Source organism: Bison bison, unplaced genomic scaffold (genome assembly GCF_000754665.1).
Source record: "Bison bison bison isolate TAMUID 2011002044 unplaced genomic scaffold, Bison_UMD1.0 scf7180017864295, whole genome shotgun sequence".
NCBI classification, from domain to species: Eukaryota; Metazoa; Chordata; class Mammalia; order Artiodactyla; family Bovidae; genus Bison; species Bison bison.
Window position 1 is genome coordinate 1,963,752 of NW_011494867.1, and position 15,879 is coordinate 1,979,630.

General features: G+C 51.9%; 1 protein-coding gene across 1 annotated transcript in view; it reads right to left on the bottom strand.

Moving 5' to 3' along the window:
- Positions 1-14,922: 14,922 nt before the first annotated feature.
- The window catches only part of CFDP1 (craniofacial development protein 1), a 104,134-nt gene continuing 103,177 nt past the window's right edge, over positions 14,923-15,879 (bottom strand). Inside the window, exon 7 of the mRNA XM_010850749.1 lies at positions 14,923-15,226. Coding sequence (XP_010849051.1) covers positions 15,136-15,226 — 91 coding nt within the window. The 3' untranslated portion in view covers positions 14,923-15,135. The remainder of the gene's footprint in view (positions 15,227-15,879) is intronic.

The window sequence follows — 15,879 nt, forward strand, 5'->3', positions numbered from 1 at the left end:
CCCGCCCGCATCCAGCTGCCCGGGGCTCCTGAGCTGGAAGCCGCAGTTCAGTGTGGCGCCGGCGCGCTGTCTCAGAGGTCCCCCCACCCCTCCCCACCCTGACACTGCCCCAGCCCCGCCTTCTTGCTGGAGCCTGGCTCCACCCCTTCTTTCTTTCCGAGTCTGTCTGAATTCTTATCGCCCACTGTTCCTGTGTCCTCTCCCGGCCAGGGTACCGGGAAATGGAAACCCAGCGGAGGGGTGCGGTTGGGCCACAATCTCCAAAACCATCCGTGCCTCCGACCTACCCCCTGTGACTACTTTCCCGGAAAGGCCATCACAGGCTCATGCTGGAAGAGAGAACACAGGCCAGACCCTCCCTCACTCCGAGGCAGGGACCCAGGGCCTTGGGTGTGGGGTTGGGAGCAGCCAGAGGGGCCCCATCAGTGCGCTGAGCAGCCAGCAGGACCAGGCAGGACCAGGTCTGTGAGAAAACAGCGGCTGCTCCCGCTCGCCACCGCCCAACACCCCCTCACTACCCAGCCGGCAAATGATCCCCGGGTGACTCCCTCGGTGCTGCAGAGAACAGGTTCTGGGCACCCCACAACTAGCAGTTTACACCGGGCTATCTGAGCAGGCACCAGCACCCTGGGAGTGTCCTCAGAGTTTGCCAGGGACCCAGGGAGACAGGGGTTCCCGTTGCTCCTGGCACTTGGATGGAAGGGAATTTGGACATGGCCAGAGTGTCTTCTCAAGTGGTTCAGGTGGTAAAGAATCCACCTGCCAATACAGGAGACACAGGTTCGATCCCTGGATGAAGGAGATCCCCTGGAGGAGGAAATGGCCACCCACTCCTGTATTCTTGCTGGGAAAAGACAGAGCAGACTGATGGGCTACAGTCCATGGAGTCAAAAAGGAATTGGACACAACTTAGCAAATGAACGCACACTCAGACACAAAGTCTGGGCAAAGACAAGCTTCATACCCAGTTCTCTAGACACTCAAACCCAGCCTCTGTGCCCCGGGCTTTGCCAGAGGATTGCCAGCCTAGGAGAGTGGATTTGGAGGCACCAGCAGGCACTGTGTAATGATCCTACACTGGTCACCATTGATGAACCAACAATGATACATACATGCTTACTAACTGAAGTCCACACTCTACTCAGATTTCCTTCCTTCTCCCTTCTGTCCTTTTCCTGTTCCAGGATCCCACCAGGAATCCCACATTACATGTAGTCATCATGTCTCCTTAGGCTTCTCTGGACTGTGACCGTTTTTCAGACTTTCCTTGTTTTTGATGACCTTGACAGATATGAAGAGTATTGGTCACAGATTTTATACAATGTCCCTCAACTGGGATTTGTCTGATGTCTTTCTCACAGTTAGGTTGGAGTTCTGAGTTTTTAGGAGGAAGATAAAATGACATAACCTCCCAGCGTCCTTGCATGGGAAATATGAACAGAGGAGCCTGGCAGGCTACAGTCCATGGGGTCACAAAAGAATCGGACACAAAAGAGTTTGTTTGTAAAATGACATTCTCAACACATCATTTCAAGGATACATAATATTAATAGGATTTACTCTTGCCAATGTGATGTTGACCTTGAACTCCTGACTGAGACAGCATTTGGCAGGTTATTCTACTAAAAAGTGACTCTTTTTTTCTTCAGTTTTCAACAATGTACCCTTTGAAAAGAAGTGAGGAGTTATGTTCCACCTCTTTGACGATAGAGTATCTACATCAATTATTTGTATTTCTTCTGTATGGGAAATTGTGCCCATTATTTATTTATTTATTCAATCATTTATATCAGTATGAATTTATGGATATTTATTTTACATCTTGGATTAGAATCCAATAATACTTTATTTTCTTCTTCAAATTGTTCCTCTTTGGCTGGGTTGAGTTCTTTCAGTTAGTGAATCGGATTTTTCAAGTGAATCTAGAAATCCAGATTGTTTTATAAAATCTCTAGGTTTTGACACATTGACTGTGTAAGGCAATGCTTCTTCCTGCCAACTCTGGCAGCTCTAAGTCCTGGAGTAGGATTATCTGCTTTGAACCCTGCTCCTCTGCTTGTGGGCTTCCCAGGTGGCTCAGTGGAAAAGAATTCATCTGCAGTGCAGGAGATGCGGGTTGGATCCCTGGGTTGGGAAAATCTCCGACAGAAGGAAATGGCAACCCACTGCAGTATACTTGCGTGGGAAATCCCACGAACAGAGGAGCCTGGCAGGCTACAGTCCATGGGGTCACAAAAGAATTGGACACAAAAGAGTTTGTTTGGGGGAGACCTAGAAAGACACTTCAGGGTTGGAGGTGGCTGGCAGGACCCTGTGAGCCCCCGGGTTGATACGAAGGAGCATCGCCCCAAGCATAGTTTTCAGCAGGAGAGTTGAGCTCCGTTACTCTGTAGTAATACCATAGCAACCTGCAGTATCAGTGCCAGTTGTCCTGTCTCACTCATGCTAAAGTGTGAATGACTACTTCTCTTTAGGAAGGCAAGTCAGATTGGAACAGAAAAGAGGTTCAGTTGAGTGGAGTGGGTGGGGGGCCTCACTAGCCTGCCAGGCTAGACCTTGGGGTCTGGTCCTGGCACCACCTCACACTTACCAAGTGACCTTAAGCAAGTCCAGTTTACAACAAGGGTAATTTCATAGTCTGGTCAAGGACGGGCCCCCAGGGTAGGGCTTCTCTTTGTCTGTCCTCGTGCACAGAACCTTGGGTATGCTCTGCTGGAGGGCCTCTGGTTAGGGGAGAGAGTGAGGTTCATGTCATCAGGCTGCTGGGCCGAGAGGGAGACCCTCATCCCTGAGACAATGAAGTTTTAGGACCTGGTAGCAAGAGGAAGATGTATTAGTTTCTTATTGCTGCTGTAACAAATTACCCCAAACTTAGTGGCTAAAACAACATGAATTTATTACCCTCCAGTTCTTGAAGTCAGAAGTCCAAAATGGGTTGAGAGGGCTGCATTCCTTCTGGGGGCTCTGGGGAGAACCCCTTTCCTTACTTTTTCCCTTGCTTGAGGCTGCCTGCCTTCCTCGGCCTGTGGCTCCGCGTCACTCAGACTCTGCTTCCATCATCACATCTCCTTCTCTCACTCTGGCCCTTCTGACCTCCTCTTATAAGCTTGAGATTACACTGGGCCCACTCAGGGAATCCAGGAAAATCTCCCCATTTCAAGATGGTTAATTTAATCACATGTGGCAAAGCACATTTTGTCTTATAAGGTAACTCAGTCATAGACTGGGGATTCAGATGTGTACGGAGGGGAGACCCTGGTACCCTGAAGCTGCTCCCCGACTGGGTACTACAGCCTAAACTTCCACCGTGGCTACCCACTTGGCCAGCCCAGGAACTCTCTCACTCAGTTCAAGAGATATCTCTGAAGAAAAAAAAAAAAGAGAGATATCTCTGGCTGTTCGTGGGAACAGCTATAAGTCATGTGTGGCTCCAGCATACAGTCTGGCAAAAACTTCTAACAGGCAGGGAACTTTTGACCCAGAAATCCCATAAATTTATCCTAAAAAATGCACACCAAAAAATGCACTCACAAGTAGCCAGAGATTTACGTGCAAGGATGTAACTTGCAGCTTTCCTTATGGGAGCGACTCACAAGTTCAAGAAGACAGCAGTGAAACAATTCATGGAGCATTCCCAGGACAGAACTCAGTCCTGGGCGCCACCACAAATGATGTAGAATGGCATGGAGATGTGTTTATAATATACCGTAAAGTAAGGAAAAAGAGGCTTCAAATAATAGGTACAGGTGGATCCTGTTTTCATAAAAATTCACATATTTATATTTATGTAGTATATTTGCACTGGGCAAAGTGTGGAAGGGTAGATACCAAAATACAAGTATGGATATCTTGGGGTAGGGATTGGATTTTTTTCACCAGCATGTCGTATTTAGGGAGGGCCTATTCGGTGCTTGATACTCTACAGATTAATAAGTAGAGCTTTTTCTTTCTTTATGGATTAAAATTTCACAGGAGACTAGATTTTTTAGTTGCTTTTTGGAGGAGACGAGGGGGTTTTGATGTAACTAAAATTATTTCCTCCATCTTCTGATGTTTCTTGAGTGAATATTCATTATTTGTACAATTTTTCTCATAGTAAACACTTTTTAAAATTGTGGTAAAACATACATAATGTTAAATTTACCATTTTACCTACTTGGAGAAGGAAATGGCAACCCACTCCAGTACCCTTGCCCGGAAAATCCCATGGACGGGGGAGCCTGGTAAGCTCCAGTCTATGGGGTTGCAAAGAGTCAGACACGACTGAGCAACTTCACTTTACCAGTTTTAAGTGTACAATTCAGCAGCAGGAAGTATTCAATCACAGTGCCCTCTAACCATTGCCACTATCCATTTCCAGAACTTTCCCCATCTTCCTGGGTAGAAACTCTGTGCCTGTTGAACAATAACCTCCCCTCCCTCTCCTAGCCCCTGGCAACCACCATTCTCTCTGTCTTTATGAATTTGCCTATTCTAGTACCTCAGATAAGTGCAATCATACAATATTAATCCTATTGTGTCTGGCTTATTGCAGTTATCAAGATGTTAGTTGCCAAGGTCTAGGAAATACAGGTTCCCAGGCAGCCTCGTCACCTCCAAGCAGGCAGCTGCCGGAGGCGGGCTCCGAGCTGGGCAGCGGAGCTGGGCAGACCCGCGGGCCCCGACCCCTGCTCCCGGGGCCCGGCCGCTGGCCTCCTCTCTTCTACAGTGTTCGTAAACACCCAGGGACCAGAGCCCTTCCAGGAGCAGGCCTGCGTTCTCGGTGACCGTGACAAGTGGAATTTCACTCTCCACTGGAAGCAACCCCCAGGGCACTGTGTTTCTGAATCCAGGGATGAAGCCTCCCAGCTGATGAGTACACATTCTCTAAATTATTAAACAGTGGCTGCCACGCCAGGGTCACCAGAGCGAGTCCCCAGAGCACTAGTTCTGTTCTCAGCGAGGCAGGCCTGCCAGGCCCCCACTGCCATCGCTGCTGTGCTGTCTGGAGGCCAAGGGTCGGCGTTGGGGTGCTGGAGCGAGGCTCACTCTCATGGAAACGGAAGGAACTCACTGCAGGGAGGGAGGCCTGTACTGTGACGGAAGTGGCCCCTTTGGCCTCTGGTGGCAGGGCGCGGCGGCCAGCTCTGGGCAGCAGGTTGGCCGTGAACTTCAGCGCGGCATGTACACTCTCTGAGCACAGTTTCACCCCGTCTGTCAAACGGGGCTCAGTAAAGCAGCCCAGCAGCTACAGCTTTGGGAGCCCCCACTCCTTTACTCTGAGACCATCCCCGCCTCCCTCCCAGAGTCCCGCAGGGCCGCGGCGCCCTGATTCAGCAGTCCCGGACAGACTGGGCTGTCAGCATGGCCTAGAAGAGCCAGTGGGGCTCCCGGTTAAAGCAGCACAGGCTGCCCTGCTGGCCCCCGCCCCTCCCCCCCACCGGCTTTCTGCTTCTCAGGCTCCCCTGAGGCGAGCGCTGCTGCCTGGAGGCCCAAGCCCTTCCCTGTGCAGGGAAGAGCCCCCGGGGAGAGAAGTGCTTCAGAAGGCACACAGAGCTGCAGCTAGGACCTCGGTCTTCTGGGAGGAAACCCACGACAGAGCCTCCTGATCAGAGGTGTGAGGGTAAGACAGCTCCCTCTGGAGCAGCCGCAAGCTTGCTTTGTTCTTCTGTGGCCTCTGGGCCTGTGGGTTTGTTGAACAATGAAGAGTAGGTAATGATGCCGGCAGTGGTTAAGGGTACAGCCACCCTGGGCCAGCCAGCAGCCTGGGGGGACACTAAATGCCACAAGCTCAGCTCGTAAGACGACAGGGCAGCTGCCCCAGGGACTTTGAACTTCCTGAGGGTGTTGTTCCTGCCTCATGTCTCAGGCTCTCAAGAAGGATGTGACTCTGTCTTAAATGATATCCTCGCAGATAGTCCCTTCACACATCTCCAAGGAAGGAGTCTTTCCAGCCCTGAGGCCTACGGTGCCCCAAGCTCAGCTCATCCTAGGAGGCCCGGCTCTTGCTGTAACTGCCAGCAGGGGCCAGCTCTGGCTCTCACATAGTTCTGGCTCCCCCTTGTCTAAGGATGCAGAGTGGAGCCGACGCCCCAGGCCCAGTCTGTCTGGGTTGCTTCGTAATTGTCAACCCCCACTGTACAGACAGCAAAAGTGAGACTGCATGAAGCAGCCCAAAATCCAAGAGAGCGGGCGTCAAAACTGATGTTTGAGGTCCAAACCCCAAGTTGGGAAGCCGCGTGTAACCTGACTGCCCGTCAGGATGGGCGTGGGCGCCCTGGACACACAAAGGGGCAGCTGACACGAGAAAAGGACAGGCAGGCCACAGAGGAGAGGAAGAGGGGCCTGAGTTAGGGGAGAGAAAGACTGAGAGCCTATGAGGTGGAGGCCACGTGGTTGTGAATGATAACTTAAAGCGAATGCGGACCTGCTCACCAAAACTCAGAACCCCTGGGAAGTGTGAGAGAAGTGAAGTGAAGCTCTGCCTCTTAACCACACGAAGCTCACTATCCCTGAGCAGGGAGAGGATAAATGTGTGCTGCGCTCAGTCGCTAAGTCATATCCGACCCTGCGACCCCATGGACAGTAGCCCGCCAGGCTCCTCTGCCATGGGGATTCTCCAGGCCAGAATACTGGAGTGGGTTGCCAGGCCCTCCTCCAGTGGATCTTCCCAACCCAGGGATTGAACCCACATTGCAGGCGGATTCTTTACCATCCGAGTTACCAGGGAAGCCCAAGAATACTGGAGTGGGTAGCCTATCCCTTCTCCAGGGGGGTCTTCCCAATCCAGGAATCAAACCGGGGTCTCCTGCATTGCAGGCGGATTCTTTACCAGCTGAGCTACCAGGGAGGTCCTGATAAATGGTCTCAGAAAATGTTTAGAGCGACTCACAGATGAATGTGCCAAAAAACTAGGTTTAGATAAATGCAGGGTCATTGGGGGCATATTCCTGTTGCATTCGGGTTCTGCAGATGGGCAGAAACAGTAGGATACAGATAGGCTGAAGAGCGCCATGGAGACCCGAGGGAGCTGGCGGCACGCGTCCTAGTCCAAGCCTGCAGGCACCTGCGCCAGGGGCGCTGATGGACGGGAGAGACGGGTGTCTGAGCTCAGGGTGAGACTAGCTGGGGATCTGAGACCAGACTTGCCCTTCCTTCGCCTGGTGTTCTCCTATGGCCCTCAGTGGGTTGGAGGATGCCCATCGACACTGGTGACTCTCACCAGTGTCAGTCTACCCATTGAAATGCTACTCATTTCTAGAAAACCCCTTCAGACATGTTTCCCCAGTTACCGGGGCATCCCTTAGCCCAGTCAAGTTGGCACAAAAAAATTACCATCACAGCAGCCCAGTCCAAATTCTTCTTCCAGAGACAGAGCCCTGGGCTGGAACTGCAGAAGGTGCTAGTACTCAGGGACCGCTGAGGCCAGTCTTCCCTGGGCCATTCTCCTTTTGGTTATGGACACGTCTTGCCCAAAGCACTGGCTCAGAAACTCACAGTGCTCACAAACAGGCAGAAAGGGTGTCCTTGCTGAATCTTGTCTTCTCAGAGAGTTTACATAGAAAGAGAGGGGCACAACCGCCCTGCTGGAGAGAGGGAGACCCTTCTGGGAGGTAATTGGGCATCATATTTCAAAGCCTTGAAAAAACCTGCACCTTCCTTGTGATGACAACACCACTTGTAGCAGTGATCTGGAAATGGTCAGGGATGCAGGTCCAGATCCAGGACTAGGCAGTTCACCACAGCATCATGTATAATAACAAAGGCGGGCAACCTCGGTGGCCAGTGAAGATTGATGAAATACATACAAGCATACAATGGAATATTATGCAGTCATTTAAAATAACAAAGGGAGAAGGCAATGGAACCCCACTCCAGTACTCTTGCCTGGAAAATCCCACGGACGGAGGAGCCTGGTAGGCTGCAGTCCATGGGGTCGCTAAGAGTCGGACACGACTGAGCGACTTCACTTTCACTTTTCACTTTCATGCATTGGAAAAGGAAATGGCAACCCACTCCAGTGTTCTTGCCTGGAGAATCCCAGGGACGGCAGAGCCTGGTGGGCTGCTGTCTATGGGGTCACACAGAGTCGGACCCGACTGAAGTGACTTAGCAGCAGCAAAATAACAAAGAATGTTTGAAGAGTGGGGATGTACGCTTTTCATGGTTCATGGTAATGGCTTGGTGCCTGGTTCATGGCTCACGGTGTACAGCACAGGTTAAAACAAGAATACAAAACTGCACGCACTAGGTGGTTGAACAGAGTTCCATGCTGATGGAAACATTCAGTACCTGCACTGTCCGATGGTGTAGCCCCCGGTCACGTGACTGGTAAGCACCTGAAATCTTTGGCTAGTGGGACTGAAGAACTGAATTGTGAATTCTAATGAATTTAAAGTTTCAATGGAAATTGCCAGATGTGGTTAATAGCTTCTGTAGTGAGCTTCACAGGTAGAGTATAATTCCAACTGTGTTAAGAAAAGGTATGTAAAAACATAGGGAAATGGACTGAAAAGTATCCCCAAATGTACACAGCAGTTTTCTCTGGAGATGCAGTGCTTCCAGATTTTCCAGCGGTGACTGGTTGGCTCTGACAGTCAGAAGAGAAAACCGGTCCCTCAGGAGGGGGAAGGAGAGGACAAGCCGGGGGCAGGCAGAGCTCCGCCGGCAGGAGGGCCGGGCGCTGGCCGGGCAGCCGGGGAGGTGGGCCGTCTGCCTCGCGCAGGACTGGTTGTGACAGGCGCGCTGTGCCTCTGTGACTTGGGTCTCCTCCAAGCTGGCGGGCACCCTCGCTGACACACAAGACGCGCGGCTTAGCTGGGGTGAGCATGTGTGTGCGTGCACGTGGGTCCTGCCCTCTGCTGCCAACCTGGCAGCCCTGTGCTGCCTCTGCAGCTGTTTGCTGAAACCTGGGTGGGTTCTGTTGCTTGAATGTTCACTTATTTCCCAGGCTTTCCTTCAGTTACTTCTCCAGTTACCTGTAACTTTAAGGAGCTTCCCTCCTGGGACTTCTGAATGCAGGAGAAAGTTACTGCAGGTGGGTCTCGGCCAACGGCAGGGTGGAAGCCTGGGCTGGCTCATTATGGTTTGCTGGTGTGTCAGCAATTTAGGAGCTTGAATTGTTTGAAGTGGCAAGAATAAAGGAAGATGGAATTTTCCTAAAGACATAGCCGGAGGCTTACAGATTTTTTTCTAGGTAGAGAGGCCATAAGCAAGGTTCTCAAACTTCAGAGCACATAGGAATCACAAGGCTGCCTGTGTGACATGCAGACTCCTAGTGTTAAATGCAGAAACGGGGGCCGAGGAGGCCAAGCCACGTACCTGAGGGCACCAGCGGGTCAGCAGGGCTGGGGTGAGGGTGTGCGGACTCTCCCATGAGGCTGTCTTTGACTGTTGCACTGGGACTGTCTCCTGCGGCAGATGTTTGGCGTGAAAGGAAGACTGAGACAAACATGGGGTCCAGCCCACTCTCTAACACCAACTAGACGTCCAACAGCTCGTTTCTGTCCTGTCACTAACCACCCGGAGTTAGCGCAGATCCCACTACTTACTGGCTCAGTCACCCAAGACTGCGCCCACTGCAGACGCCAGCTGCACACGAGGAGCCTGTGCCCCGGGCACTGGGTGTGATAGTTTGCTAGAACAACTCACAGACTCAGGAAGGTGCTCTCTTTACAAGCAGTTTATAGAAACAGTCCAGAGGGGTCTGAGGCACAGCGCCATTCTCCTGGCACATGGATGTGGTCAGCAACTTGGAAGCTCCCCACGCTTCGCTGTTTATGGGGCTTCACTTAGGTTCCATTGTGTTGGCATGATTGATTAAGTCATTAGCCATCGGTGACTGACTGACACCTGGCTTCCTCCTCCTCCCCAGAGATCAGGGGTTGTGGCGGGGAGGGGAGGGCTGGATTCTAACCCTCTAGTCACAGGGGTGGTTTTCCTGGCGACCAGATCCATCCTGAAGCTACTTCGGTTTCCCCAGGTGTCATCTCATGATCACACAGACAGTAAATTGCAAGTGTTTTAGGGGCTTTGTGCCAGGAACTGCACAAAAATGAAAGATATATTTATTTTTTATCATACCACATAAGGTATTTACAATTTTCTGGAAAACACACCTGCATTTCTACCACCAGTTGTCAACAGCGGTCTCAAGGGCACACACACACACGTCGCACCACACACTGTTGGTGCAGGAGGGCTGGGTGTGTGTGTGACTGCGGGACCCAACGTCAAAGTCAAACCTCCTGTAACGGAGCTCAGTGGCAGAGCTGTAACCAGACTGCGAGGTCCAGTTAGAGACAACAGCAGGGATGAGGCAACCTCATGGGATGCCTGGAACGCAGAGGGTCCACCCCGCCAGTCACAACCTCAGGCACCCAGAGAGCTCCCTGACTTAAACACGTCTTCCATTTGTCAGTCAGGGTGCCTCAGATGCGGGCAGGCTTAGGTTACTAATGTACAGGCATTAACTGGAAGAAGTAAGGCATTAAATCATTAGCAGAGATTAGTGGGGCTGGGCGGAGGGTGGCTCCCTCCCTCCCTGCCTCCCTGCAGAGGCCCAGCAACACGCCTCTGCACCCTGAGGAGCTGAGAGCAGCCTTGGGTCACAGCTGTGTCCCTGGGGCAGCTCAGGGTGCTGGGCAGAATTTGAAGACAGGCAGCTCCGTGACTTCCACTAGAACACCCAGACACTGACAGTAATTCATTTTGGAGCCTTTAAATTCAAGCTTATTTACCCAGGTCAGAAACCACGTGTCTGCATCTGACAAGCCGCGGCCTGCCGCAGCATCCTTCTGACACATGGCCTGCACTGTCGGTTGCGCTGGGGCGGGGCATGCGGCCTGGCTCCGACCCTCGGCTTCCCCAGCCGCCCAACCTGCTTTCAGAGACAGGGGAGCTGAGGTGGAGCTATATACGTGAATCACTCTTCTCCTGGGGAATGTTCCAAAAGCCGCGCAGGGATCGTGCTGGAACGCCTGCTAGCCCAGAACGGGAGACAGAGAGAGCTCCCTGACACCCAGCAAGTTCATCCCCATGGCAACCCTCCATCCCTGGACTGTCCATGCCTTGGCCCTCTCTCTCCCTAAAGAGACTGACAGAGGTGATGCAAATTTAAACGTGGGCTTGCCTTTCTCTAAAAAAAAATTTATCTTGGGACTTCCCTGCTAGTCCAGTGGCTAATCCCAATGCAGGGGGCCTGGATTCAATCCCCCATCAGGCAGCCAGATTCCACAAGCTGCAACTGAGACCTGGCGTAGCCAAATAGATAATAAAAAATTTTATCTTGAAATATTATAGATAGACAGGTGTAGTGAATAATGTTAAGAAATATCTGTGTCCTCATTTCCCAATTTAAGATATAAAACCACATCTTATTAAACAAAGCTCCTTTGCTATCTTTGATTGTATAACCTTCCCAATTCCATGAGAGGTAACCACTATGCTGAAATTAGTGTCATCACCCATTCGTCTACATATATTTACATGTGTATATATAATTACATAGTACATATATAGAGAAAGTCAATATACAATCTTTCTCATGTTTAAAAAATTTTATTGAGGCGAAATTCACATAACATAAAATTAACCACTTTAGTGTACAATCCAGCGGCCTCCAGTGCTTTCAGTGTCGGGGACCACCACCTGTGTTTGCATGCTTTTGAACTTGTGTGACTGGGGCTGTGTGTTAGGCATTTTGTGCATCGAAGCTGCTTACGAGGTTCATCTTGTGATGCGTGTAGCCCTGGTCCCTTCATTTCACCACTGTACTGTGTTCTCCTGTGTGGCTGTTTCACAACTGACCCTTTCTCCTGATGGCCAGAGGATGGTTTCGAGGTTTTCCCTGTCACCACTAAGCCTGCCGCCCTGTGCGCACACGGGCGCTCCTCCAGGATGTCCAGCCAGGAGCAGAGCTGCTGTGTCATGGGCCGAGTGCAGCTCCAGATTTGAGGCGGCGCCAAAGTGCTCTTCAAGGTGGTGCTAATTTATACTCACAGAAGCTTGGCTGTCTTGGGGAGCTCGGAGCCAAGTGTGCAATTTAATTAGAGTAACTTAACACGTGGATAGTGTATTTCATTTAATAAAACGCTGTGAGGTAGGCAGAGCAGGATTATTAAGCATTCTCAGAAAACTTCTTGAAGACAAGGAAATCTAAGACGCAGAGGGAGGGACTCACCCCGGATCACAGGGAGCCAAACCCACTGTCTGCATGCTCCTCCTGTTACGTTAGTTTCTCCCCTTCCTTCCCCAACACAGCCACCTTGTCCCTTACTTGAGCAGAGACCCGGCACCCTATCAGCCTTCTGAGGGCACAGTAATGAAAGCTCACAGGCTGACCCTGGAGAGGAGCCCTGGGAAGGGGGGTCTCTGTGGATTGGGCCATTCCAGGCTGCAGGGAGCCAGGGCAGAATCTTCTGGACGTCTACAGCCCACTCTCCTCCTTGTGGTCAACTTGCCTACGCACAAAGACTGCATCTGGGAGTAGTACTGTTGGATCTAAGTTGCCTTGAGATGGCATAAAAAAACAAAAAGGCTGCAGGGAAAAAAAAAAAACACTTTGAGGCAAAGACTTTTCCTGCCAAAGCAGGAACCCCGGGCACACTGGTACCCCCAGGGAAGGAGGTGCAGTGGGATGGCATTTAAGATACCATGACTGTACCTCCAAGTACAGTCACCTGGGCACCAGCGCCTCCTGCCCCTGCTCGCTGAAACCAGGCAGCATCCTGAAGAGGAGAGGGCGGCCCGGCCCGCACCGTGGGGCACACTCTCCCCTGGAGGTTCCGATGCTGCCCCAGGGCACCGAGGACTGGAGGCTGAAGCCCGTGTGCCCACGCCTTTGGTGTACTTTTGGCACCAGAGTGTGCCAGCTGTCACTGTTCTCAAGTGTAAGTGTCCTTCATTTTTGGCTCTTCTGTCCCCTTGCACTCTAATCTTTCCTTTCCAATGTGAATCCTCCAATCGGGAGCTGGATCCGGCAGGTGAGAAGAGGCTGTTTCATCTTGCCTGCCTCCTGCCCGCCAAGCCTACCACGTGGATGTAATCAGTGTCAGTTTCACAATCTGACCTCAGGCGAGTTTCCTCTCCTGGTCAGGAAAAACGGGAGAAAGCACCAGGCACATGGGACCACTCCGTCATGTGTTGATGAAACTGAGAGCTTCTAAATGCTTCCCCTGGAGTTCACCATCTTACACCAATCCCTATTGTTCACTTGTTTTTTGGTAATGAAAAAAAGAGTCACGGGCTCCTACCCAACATGCCTCAGCAATTCCCGTTAAATGCCAGAAGAAAACTGCGCCTGAGAGCCACGCCACACACACCTCCTCTGTCCTGCTGAGGCCAAGAGGCGGCACAGCACCTGAGACCCCGTCCCCGGGCCCGCCTCGGGCCTCCTGGCTGCCGGCAGCACCGTGACGCCACCCCTTTCCTGGAGGTCTTCCGTACCCCCGTGCCGCACCAGCCACCAGCCGGCCTGCTGGCCTGGTCAGTTCTCGTGACCTCGGGCCCTGGGGTTTGTCTGGTTCTCTCCGCTCAGCTCTGGCGGCGCACAGCCCAATCAAGACTTAGTTCTCAACGCTGCCCTTCTCTCCTGGGACTTTATGCAGAGTTCCTAATTAGAGCACTGCGTTCCTTTTTAAAATAGGTGAACAGAACACATAAAGAAGCCTGTTTTTCTTCTTTGACGTTATGCTGTTGTAGGGCAGGTTTTTTTTCAGTAATGGGAAAGTACGTGAAGCCATGGAAATCAAATGCGTTCATCTGGGACTAGGAGAAGACTGATGGCCAGAGCGAGGCCAGGAAACTCAGCTCTCAGGGGTTTTCTGGACTCCACAGACCGGCCAGGAAGTGTCCTTGGCCGCCTTCCTCGGACGTCCCCGCCACGGCCAAGGGCGGTGCCCGGTGCCTGGCAGAGGACTGTCGAGCTGCCTCCCAGCACTGACTCAGGCTCCCCACTTCCTGCAGACATTTTCCTTGGCAGTTCCTGACTCCTGGAAAGGGATGTTATTTCCCTTGGGAGTTAGGCAGATCAGTTTTCACTAAGTATGGACGTGAAGAGCTAGATAAACTATTATCCACCTGTTCTTAAAAACTGCTGGCTACAGTTCAAAGACGACTCTGATGGAAAAGATGATCCTGTATCGAAGATGCACACACGTCAGTCAGCCCCATCACCCACCTTGGCCTCAGCGAGTAACGAGGGTCATAACCTCGCGACCGCGCAGGGCTGACAGCCCGATCTTGGCTGTGTGAGCGCCTGCCCGTGTATCAGAGGACCGGAGGGGGAGACCAAAGTGTGTTCCCTGCACATGTCACTAGCTCGTCTCCACCTTGTGAGGCTCAGAAAGCTGAGCTGTGCTCAAGGTCACAGGGCTGGTAGATGTATGGGCAGGATCTGAATTCCAGTCTTTGGAGCCCTACTACCCCTTAACCCTGTCCATGTTACTCAGGACATCCGCCCACCCGCCCCCAGAGGCAGGTTGTGAGGTTTACTGCTTTATTAATATGAAGTTTGGAATTTAAATCTTCTAAAGAGTTAAAAAAAAAGAGTCCTTTGTAGTTTTCTTTGACAAACCCCCAAAGAATTATTGAGATGAGAAACATGGGAAGTTGACTTTAACTTTGAGGAGAGGAGAAAGGCTGAAGGAAAAGAAAGATCTCTAATTCAGTGATGGCATATCCTTATTTTTCAGCCTTACATCCTTACATTGTATCCGGGTGGAGGAGTCCAGTCAGGAGAGAAGCGCGGGGCCCGGCGTCATGCCAGCATGGCGAGCCTCGTCTCAGCCCCTGCTCTCAGGCCCACGGTGAGCGGGCCGCGCGCTCTCTTCTCCACAGCGGCCGAGACAGGCCTGCGAGGAACGGGCTTGGCCTCGTGGACTTCGCAGCAGAACAAAGGGAAGGCAAGTGGCGTCATCCTCACCAGCCTCTCACAGGATCAACTTGTACTTTTTTTTTTTAATCTTTATTTTTGAAAGGACAAACTATTAAAAGTAAAACAAATGAAATCATGTGAGATCAAGATACAAAGACAGAAATTCAGTGTAGAAAAAAGGACCTTGCTGGGAGCCAGTCGATGAGAAGCACAGGAAACATCTCACAGACACATAAGCTCACGCTATAAAGAGGACTGAGCTGCGGGGGCTCCCCATCACATCAGGGTTTCATTTTGCTCAGCCTGAGATCTCGCTCGATTTCAAACTGCCTGTGATCCACTCGGTCTAGAAAAGCTTTTCGTTCGATGTACCTGGAAGAAAATAAAGATGCCCGTCAGCAGACTGAGTAGGAGAAAATGCCTCCCAGGCAGCATCCCCTCTCCCCGTGGGGAAGGGCCCACCTGGCCTGGGGCTCAGCGGGCGACAGCAAATGCAAGCAGGTGACCACAGGCAGAGGGGCCGCTGTTACTCTTTCAGTAACATCCAGACCACTCATTTGGTCTAAACAAGGAACTTTCTGGTTCAGAGGTGAATAAAAGTAAAATGAAAAAGAGAAAGCAACAACTTATCAAGGGGAAGTACATTAGCGGCTGGGGGCAGGAAAACGTGATTGTGTAGCCAGGTTTAAAGGGAAGAGCAGGGCTCAGTCAGGCCCGGGTTCGGAGCCTGACCTGGTTACACAGCAGCTGACCGTGGCACGCGCTCACTGTCCGGGCACCTGCCTGCTGGCGGCCCTCCCTTCCCCCACCGTCCTCCTCTCCGTGTCCTCCACCCACGTGGGGCCAGGACCCTCTCATGGGGATGACCGAGGAGGCTTCCCTGAATTCCTCCAAGGGAATGAGGTCAAGTGCCTCTGCGCCCATGGCCCACATACTCAGGGTGCCCTCAAGGCGGGCGGCCTGCCCGGCAAGGTGGGAGGGAAGCCCCAGGCTGAAGGTGGCAGGCACCGTGGGGAGGGAGGGGG